Genomic DNA, 9,549 nt, shown 5'->3' with positions numbered 1-9,549 from the left:
CCCAAAATAAACAACACATATGCAGATCCAAATGCAGTAAGTATACACGTTTCATATAAATATAGTCTTAATTATTTTCTGTAGCCCACATGATTAAACATTTCAGTTACTTAAAACGTGATTTTATGTACTGTATAACCTTTATAATAAATATATTTATAAATATATTGCTGCACCACATTTACACACACAAGTCTAACTTAAGTTTCACTGTTTTTTGTTAGACAAAAATCTAATTGTTACATGGTTAAATTTTTAAAATTGCTTGCGCTATGGTGCTAATGGTGGGGGGGAACACTATGCAATGTATTCAGTTTTAGAATAGCCAGGCTCAAAGTGTTAATGCTATCTGTTAATAAACAACACTGTCATATGCAAAACTAGGGTGGCACTATGGGTGGCAAGAGATCATTTTAGGGTGGCACAAGCCACCCCATGCCACCCTTTTTGATCCACCCCTGGACAAAAGCAGTAATCTGACTGTGACTCAGTACCACACTGGATAAACTGAATACAGCACTGATGAAATTGGCTATTGTGATTGGTCCGTTCAATGAGTAATTCAGTGGAGTTAAAGATCTTCACACAAGAAAAAAAGTCTCCATAAAAAGAAGAAAAACATTTGTAATTTTTATTTGGACTGCACCAAAAGCAGATTTACAAAAACACATAATGCACATGGTTTAACCTTCTCCTGCCTACTCATTAATTTTTATCATGTGCATACAAGAATACATTTTAAAGCCAACACACTAGACTTTCAAAGGTTACCAAAACTTTAGTAGAAACTCCTCTAAGGGGCCGACTCAGGAGGTCTGGAGTCACGCAGGAGGTGTTGGAAATGCTGCCTCAGGTGATGTCATTGTGACATTAACACAAAGTTTTCCCACTAAGCATTTTAATGGAATATATACTTGTCTGAAAGGTTAACATACAAAAGCAGTTTATAACAACAAAAACTCCATCTGATTTACCCAAAACAAACAAAGCAGCATTACATGATTTTAATATAAAAAAGACAACTTTTTTAACCTGATAAAACTATTGGATAACATTATTATGATGCATCATTTCCTGTAAGAAGACATCATTTGAAGATGCCTTTCAGATACTTCACTACATCCTGGTAGATGACTTTGAGGTGCGAGCCATCGCAGTACGGAGCGTTTTTGGTTTGCTTGCAGGCGCACAGCAGGACTGTCCTGTCTTTCTCGGGGGTGAAGCGAAAAGGAGAGATACTCGGAGCTTTTTTCGTGTGAGTGCCGTCGCAGAAAGGCTGAAGAAGAGGAAAAAAAGCGGGTTGAAGACACAAACTTGAAACTTACTTTTATTAGCCTAAAAATGACAGGACGCATGTGCCGCAGACGTATGGCAGTAAGCGATCACTGTGGATGAACCCGGCTATAAGCTGCTAATAAGACAGACTGAAAGGTCTCCTGCTGTCGGTCCTCAGCTGACACATTAGGACTTTGAAACTGTGGACTGAAATTGGTTGTCGCTGGTGAGCAGTCTTCATCACCAGTGATGATCCCTGATACAGAACTGAGGTCAGTTTTAAGTAAAAGTTGACATTTTTGCTCTCTGTGAGGTTAGAGGTCACATGGTCCTCCACTGAGGGGTCCAGAGGTGCCCGAGAGATGGGCCAAATTCAACCCAGATAAATCGAAGTGATCACATCTGTGCATGGTTAGGTTTTTCATGCCGTTTAAACATCAGTCAGGTGTTTATCATAAAGGAAAGGATCACGTGTAAACCAGAGGGTCTTTTCTTTATTTTCCTGGACACACTGAAATGAAAGCACAAAGCCCAGACACCGACGATGGATTAGAGTTAATCCAGTTTCCTTTATGTTACTGGGACCTCATCAAGCACCAGTTGGTCTCAACCAGCACGGTGCTTCTTAAAGCGTGGCTTTCAGACGGGTGGGAACGTAAACAGGAGTAAATGAGGCGAAACTTTACGTGATTGATGAGCTGCGTTAGCTTTTACCCCAGATGACCCTCCAGCCCCAAGTGTCTCTGAAACCTGAGCCTCACCTGCTTCTTGCTGTGGCCACAAGCGCACCAGGCGTAGTGTTTTCCAGCAGACAGCTTCACCCTGTAGGGAAGCCGGGCGGCAGGAACTGCCTGGGTCGACTCCAGACAGCACTGAACCTGGGGCACAAAGTGAGACACAAACTTAACTTATCGTCCACACTAATGGATACCACAACATCCTGCAGTGACACATCCTGTGTGGTCTAAGCCAAAAACACAACTCCAGGCTCTCAGAGGGCTGTTTGAATAACAATCAGAGTGATGGAGTGCTGCCTCACATGACCCGAGGCATTCGCAATCACACAAACTCCTTCAGGTTTACTTTGAGAACACAAATTAAAAACGTATGTTAAACTTGTTTTGCTTACATCACAACATTACACTGTAATCGCTGTGATGTCACTGTTTTGGTTCCACTGGATAAAAAAAACTCAAACAAATGAATAATAATGTAAAAACTTTGAATAAGTGGGTGTACATTTTTACACTCAAGCTTAACCCCACCCCCACCCCACAAAGAAAAAGAGGAAGTGGGACTGGGAAGTCAGATTAGTGCTTTCTGATTATAGTTTAAGTTTTTTAACCTCTGGAGCTGAAAAATGAAGCCAACCCAGACTGTCACAAACTGCAGTTCCTCTGAAGTCCTCTAAAAGATGGGTCCTGTGACATCTGGGATATATAGCATTTCATTAGAAATGGTAAATGGCCTGTATTTGTATAGCGCTTTACTAGTCCCTAAGGACCCCAAAGCGCTTTACAGAACCAGTCATCCACACATTCACACACTGGTGATGGCAGCTACATTGTAGCCACAGCCACCCTGGGGCGCACTGACAGAAACCTGACGGACACTGGCGCCACCATCAGTAGGCAACGGGTGAAGTGTCTTGCCCAAGGACACAACGACCGAGACTGTCCAAGCCGGGGCTCGAACCGGCAACCTTCCGATTACAAGGCGAACTCGAGCCACAATTGCCCCATTAGAAGAACATCAAACCAACAGTCAAACACGGTGGTGGAAGTGTGAAGGTCTGGGGATGCTCTGCTGTTCCAGGACGACTCGCTGTGGCTGCTGGAAGCATGAATTCTGCTCTCTACCAGGAAATCCTGAAGGAGAATGAATGAAGCAGGACAACCATCCAAAAACCACACCAGCAGGTCCACCTCTGGGTGGTCTAGTCAAAGTCTGGCCATATATCTGATTAAGGTTATCCTAGATCATCTCATGCTGGAAACCCCCAAAAGTGTCTGAATTAAATCAATTCAGCAAAGATTGGTGGGCCAATTTAGGGGGCGGTTACTCCTTTACACAGGGCAGGTGAGTTTGGAAGAAATCCTCATTTAATAAGTGCATTTTGTTTTTACTCTCGTTATCTTTGACTAATATTAAAATGTGTTTGATCTGAAACTTTAAGTGTGACAAAAATGCGAAACACTAAGACGTCGAGAAGGGAACGACTGCTCCGCGTCCATCCTGATATTTTATAACTCCAGTGCGTGCACGTGAGGGGGACCAAGCCCTCACGTGCTGTACCTGCAGGTTGACTCTCACAGAGCATCGGGGCTAAAGGTGACTGAAGGAGGGCGCGTCAGGTTGTTTGTTTGCACAGAAAAAAAAGAAAGAAATCGGGAAATGTCGGCAGTCTGCTCCGTGGATGTCCCACCGTGACTCAGCATTCTTTAAATACGGCCGCAGCAGCAACGAGAGCAACACGAACAGCTGATAACACAATAATTAACACGAACACTCGGCAGGCAGACTCACTGTGGGAGAATAAGCAGCCAGGAGGAGCTGAGGTCGTCGGAAGGTCTGCGCACCTCCTCTGCGCATGGCGACTACAAACCGGGATGTGTTCATGCTGCTGCGGGCCGCTTGTACTCCAGCTCCTGATGCTCCTGTAGAGGAAATCCGCGCACAGCTGGTCCACAAAACTTGAACAGACTTCAGTAAAAGTTACAATATGGCTGACAATGCAAGCTGATTGGGCTGTAAAAGCCTCCCCGCGATGAGGACACGCCCCCTGTCTCACCGCTCCTCCTCCTCAACTTCCTCCCACGCGCTGCATCCATCGTTATATCGCTCATAGCTGCAATAAATAATAATGTACACACCAGTCGTTACTGAATGACTGACTGCTTCATTACTCAGATATCAACCCTGAATGCGTGGAAGTCCACTAGCGCATTTTTTTAAAAGAACACAGATGAATGACTTAAACTAGTGAAGAAATCACATATGTGAAGATGACATCAAAAGCTTTTTATTTCCAAGTGAAAACAAGATTCCACATTAATGAGAGTAAATTTGTTTTTTGTTCTTTTAAAATATATACATTTCAGGGATTTTTTCTGCACTTAAATAATTTTCATTAAAAACGTGTTTTTAATGTGGGGACATCAATCATATAACCATAATTTATATTTTCGTTTATCTATGGGCAGAAAAAATAGAAAAAGTAAGCACGTAAGTAGTAAGCTAACACAGACTTGGATCACTCATGTTTAGTGACCCCCACATCCTGATGGGCTTTCCTCAACTTAAAGCAATAAGTCAGTATTAGTAAATATTTTATTAACGTTCACAAACCATTATGTTACATGACCCTTATGAAGTCTAAAGCTTGCCTTATTAAACAGATATAAAAAAGGTTATTCAGTATGTCAAAATGAAATAATAACTTTATATAATTGTTTTCACGGTCTGATAATAGCTGATGCAGTGCTTATGTTGGTGTGTATGTTCTCCCTATAAATATGATGCGTATTATGAGATTAATAAAGGATGAATCCTCACATAGACCCAATGAAAGGGGAAACATTTTCAGACTAAGAGTAATAAATAAATAAAATAAAAAAGTTTTAAAAGCCACGCAGAGGTCACCAGACTTACTTTCCAAACGTTGCCTCAGGTGAAAAAAAATTCAATATTTTTGAACAACGTAAACGTCATTAAATTGGAGCCTAAAATCACGTGGTGCTGATGAAACCACGCAAGGTTCGATTTCCGATCCCTTTTTATTTCTTGTTTGCTTTTCTGGTAAAACTTTACAGACTCGGTGTCCTTTCACAACGCCGACGATAAACAAACCTTCCCGTGAGGTCCGGTAGAGTCTCAGTGATGCTGGACATCACGACTGGTTCAGAAAGCAACAGCTTGGAGTCTTACTGGTTCAACAGATGACACCACATAAACCTGGGCCCTCATTTTACCACTGGTATTAATCAAATGGCCAACTGGGTGTAACCCCAAACTTCATACCAGGACTGCTGACCCCTTAAGAGTCAAACCCACATCCTTAGATCCTCATGCAGGGCCCTTCTGACTGCAAGCTTAGTCTAATTTTGCCATCAGGACTCATCGAACTGAGGACATGAGGCTCGCAGAAACCCTAAAATCCTTTAAAGCACGTCTTGAAAGTCATTTTAATTGTCTTCCCATTTTAACATGAATAAATCAGTTCATTTCTAATAAACCTCCAAAAAAGGTGAACTTTTCATAAACTTTACAGCACGTAAGATAGAAAACATTTTTCTTCACTTTCTGTATTTCTCATAGTGGTGTAAAGTCAATGTGTTCACTTTACCTGAAGTCGATTCCTTTACGGTGAGTAAAATACACCCACAGTTAAATCACTCGACATCCAAGAGAAAATGTCAAAGAACTCAGTAAAATACATTTATTGACAAAAAAAAGTTGTCTTAATCTGTCCTTTTAATTTTACACACAAAAATATCAAAATACTTTACAGGGATTTTAATCTGAATATCGTCAAATTTGCTTCAATCGATTCTCTCAAACAAATACACTGTACAATGACAACGTGCTTGTCCTTTTAAATTCAGTGCTCATTTCATTTCCTTTTTTTTTCTCTTCAGGGAACAATGCATTTAAAATTATGCATAGCTATTACTTGGTATTTAGCGATACATTTGAGAGACATCACTGCATTTCATGCAATTCATATCCCGATAGTTAACTTTGCCGTCCATCAGACGTCACTCGGAGCCAGGTGCTTAAATGTTGCAATACATAAAAGATACACAGTACGACATTCATAACATGAATTATCTTTACCCAAACTTCAAAGCTTAAAAGAATGAATGTGTTTTTACACAAACATATTAAAGTATACAACTCGGATCTCAAAAAAACAAACAAACAAACAAACAAAAAAAACATTTTACAATTGGGCCAGAGCGCCCCAGTGCAACATGAGAAAGAAACTGTTTCAGAAATCCCTCGCGCCGCTCTGCAGGCGATCGTGTGGTCGCGCTGGTCATACTTGGTAAATTGCAGACCTCCCAGCAGGAGTCACGTTGGCTCATGTCTTTGTCAACATTCTCCTTCTGTCATTGCTACAGTATTTATCACCAACCATTGAGCTGCGTGAAGCTTCTGATGTCTACATGAGCTGCTAACAACATAAAATCAAATCAAATCAAAATAGATATCACATGTATGGGAGTTCATGTTCAAGACTCCAAACAGAGTGACAAATGAAGGAAGGAGGAAATTAAATAATCCCTTCATTTGAGGGCGAAAAAGGTGAAATGGTGACGAGCCTTTGTTAGTAAAACTGAGCTAAGCGGAGGTGTCGCTTCATAAAGTGGAAGGAAAAGCTTATTAGGGGAGACCAGGGACACCTGTAACACCCAACGCTAATGTATCCAATCAGAAAGCTAGGGCGACGACACGCCGGCAGGATTGAGGAGCTCGTGTCCAAATTGTTGCCTTTTGTCTATTTTAATGCTGCGCAGAAAGAGGAAACGCAGATCGTTCAGTCATGCTACATTAGAGCATCATTTTGACACAGAAGGAAGGAAAGCTAGAAGATGAAGTTTTAAAAGTCTTCTCAAAAAACATATCAAACGTCTAGTTTCTGCTCGTCTGCACCACAGACGATAAACTGGTGCAGTTTTAATTGAAACTGCAACATATGTCATGTTTTTGATGCAACTATTTTGTGAGTTGTGAAAGCAAATGTAAAAAACCCAAAATGCCACAGCTGCCCCCGGTCGCCCTGCAGCCTCCCTGTTTCCTACATCGATTCTGTTTCTGCAGCACTTTCATTACGAGCGGCTCAAACTGCTGTGCAGATTCTCTACAAGTCCTTTTTCTCAGGTCTCTGAAGCACAAACAACTCAAAAACATTCCAACACAAAACTCACAATAGAAAATGCTTTGACACTTTAGTCACCACTATACGCTTCACACGTTTTTCCACTGTTGAAATTATCAGTCAGCTATCAAAAGTATATAAATGGGCTTAGGAAGAGTGCTTTCGTCGGACAACGTGACCCTCCGTGTACCCGCAATAAAAAAAACACGTTATCAAAGAAAGACGAGAAGAGAGTGAGCCTTTGGGCTCGTGGTTTCCTCTGTAAATCTAACATCATTAAGGCATTATCTATCCAGTATTGCTAAAAGAACAGCTAGTTGGTGGACATGAAAGGAATATCTATGTCTGACAGTAAAAGACTGACACTTCAGGACAGGAGTGCAAAATACTCAGAAAAATCAAAAACCTGTTAGTCCCTAGCGACCTATGAAGTACCGAGCATCCTTTAGAAGGTACTGTGTTGATGGCTAATTTGCTCTGTTAGCTACTAACATGCAAAGTGCACACTTGTTTAGGAAAAAACGATTAATTTCTTACTTACAATTTCCAAATGTTTGGTTTCGTCCGCTTAATCTCGACAGCAACTAGAAGGATATAAAAGTCTTGAGAAACTCTGGTGGTGGTCTGGAACAAAACCCGGCGCTCGCCCGCAGACGATGGCGGCTTTCTGGACACGCAGGTGCTGTGTCATTTTTACATTTACATGAGTTAATACCTTAGAGCAAACACCAAGATATCTTTTTGGTGGGCATTTTATATCCAGTGAAGGCTATTGTGGTAATGAGTCTGCACAAAAGTCAACAATGAAAAATACAAAGTCTGAGGTAATAACTAGCTTAATGTCGAAATGCCACTAACCACACATCAAAAATGATTGTATGTTGATCCTTTACATAATAAGTGCCTGTGAGAGGCTTCACATATAGAAGATCTGGATGAAATTGAGTGGGGTGAACACAAAGGGAAGACACAATATCGAGGAAGACAGTTGAGGTTGCAGGAAGTGGCAGAAGTCCGCGCTTTTTTTTTTTCTTGCTTTTTTTCCTCGCTGACGCACTGAATGGAAACTCTGGAGGGAATTCATGAACAGTCAGTGCTTGGGAGGTCAGAGAAGAGAGACTCAGACCTTCGGTTCATGAACTCTGCCTTCATCAGCAGCCCCATTGGTCTAGCTAACAAATTAGTGCAATTTAAGAAGAGACCACTGTATTCATGCTCTCTGAAAGCTGCCTACACACAAAAAAACCCTATGAGAAGAACCTCTGATATCAAGAATTTCAAAACACGAAAAACTTCACCTTGACATTAAAGTCCATCCTGTTGTACATTCATAAAAGAGGGCTTAAGATAAAGACGACAGAGAAGGAGAAAGTCCTGGAAATTTGACCTCTTCAAGGCGGCACGTCATGCCTGATGTTTTCATCGGAGCTGCTCGCGTGTTGTGGAGAAACATCAGCCATTCTTGTCTCCACCTTTCTCTCCAGTAGCCTGAAAACACAGAGAGCAGAGGGTTTCCAGCACATCTTCACCTTCATCTGAAGTATAACAGGATGTCCAGATATGGGCGAAATAAATGTGGACTTGAGGCCACTACACCCCGAGCGCGTAGCTACATGAAATTCAGAGTTTTTCAGATGCGAGCTTGTTGCGTAAGCGCCTTCGCACACTGAAAAGTCTGTATGAGGTTTCGTGGTTTGATCCAGGAGCTGAATGTGTATCACGGCCGCTTTCATATGTATTTCATGATGTCAGCGGGTCAGTTCGAGCTCTCGTTGGCAGAGTTGGGATCACGTCTGAGGAGGCAGAGAAATGATTTCAGAGAGCCGACTGACCGGAGCAGCATGGAGCTGTGTGTTAAACTGTACTATTTAACCACACGTAGTAAAGTATATACAGCACCAGTGCACGTTTTGAGCTGCACTGCTAAATGGAGTGCTTTGATTGGTCAGATCTTTTTATTCACATATTTACCATTTACATATGAAAAATCGAGCTTCGATATAAATGCAGAAAATTTATGAGTGTGAATGTAGGAATAGGACAAATATTTGTAAAGACATAAAATATTCGCATGGATTTTAAGCGGATTTTAAGGACTTGTGGGACGTGTTACCGAGGTGGGTGGAACATTTTAGATTTCAGCTTCTCTTCATTAGCTCCAGAGCTGGATCTAAACGGCTCCATCTTATCTTAAAGACCTCGTGGTATCGTATCACCCCAACAGAGCACTTTGCCCTCAGACTGCAGCTTACGTGTAGCTCTTTCTAAAAGGAGGATCTGAGGTAGAGCCTTCAGCTTTCAGGGACTCTTCTGAGGAACCAGCTACCAGTTTCCTATGAAGCTTGAAAAGGAAAGCGACTGGACTTCTTCAAGTTCTGCTCCGTAAATTACCT

The 9,549-nt window shown here is 41.6% G+C and overlaps 2 protein-coding genes across 2 annotated transcripts in view; both read right to left on the bottom strand.

Annotated features, from left to right (window-relative positions):
* Positions 1 to 624: 624 nt before the first annotated feature.
* On the bottom strand, positions 625 to 4,024 carry LOC102211245 (CDGSH iron-sulfur domain-containing protein 3, mitochondrial). Its single transcript, XM_005746031.1, has 3 exons — positions 3,802 to 4,024; positions 2,037 to 2,153; positions 625 to 1,276 (listed from the first exon to the last, which is right to left on the bottom strand). Exons 1-3 carry the CDS (start codon positions 3,892 to 3,894, stop codon positions 1,088 to 1,090), a joined length of 399 nt encoding a protein of 132 aa, XP_005746088.1. The 5' UTR covers positions 3,895 to 4,024; the 3' UTR covers positions 625 to 1,087.
* A 1,706-nt stretch (positions 4,025 to 5,730) lies between these two features.
* Positions 5,731 to 9,549, bottom strand: part of LOC102210954 (MLLT6, PHD finger containing) — a 30,777-nt gene continuing 26,958 nt past the window's right edge. Inside the window, exon 20 of the mRNA XM_005746030.1 lies at positions 5,731 to 8,644. Coding sequence (XP_005746087.1) covers positions 8,609 to 8,644 — 36 coding nt within the window. The 3' untranslated portion in view covers positions 5,731 to 8,608. The remainder of the gene's footprint in view (positions 8,645 to 9,549) is intronic.

The sequence above is a fragment of the Pundamilia nyererei genome, unplaced genomic scaffold (genome assembly GCF_000239375.1).
Source record: "Pundamilia nyererei isolate P.nyererei 1_Seehausen unplaced genomic scaffold, PunNye1.0 scaffold00171, whole genome shotgun sequence".
NCBI lineage: Eukaryota > Metazoa > Chordata > Actinopteri > Cichliformes > Cichlidae > Pundamilia > Pundamilia nyererei.
Note: the sequence above shows the minus strand (reverse complement) of the source record. Positions and strands in the feature narration are given on the sequence as shown.

Bases quoted from the DNA above. Each gene is read 5' to 3' on its own strand.
- LOC102211245 (XM_005746031.1), bottom strand. From the start codon at position 3,894: ATGAACACATCCCGGTTTGTAGTCGCCATGCGCAGAGGAGGTGCGCAG. The intron at 2,154-3,801 runs GTGAGTCTGCCT...TTTGTGCCCCAG, and splicing joins TGGCTGCTTATTCTCCCACA to GTTCAGTGCTGTCTGGAGTC. The intron at 1,277-2,036 runs GTGAGGCTCAGG...CCTCTTCTTCAG, and splicing joins GTGGCCACAGCAAGAAGCAG to CCTTTCTGCGACGGCACTCA.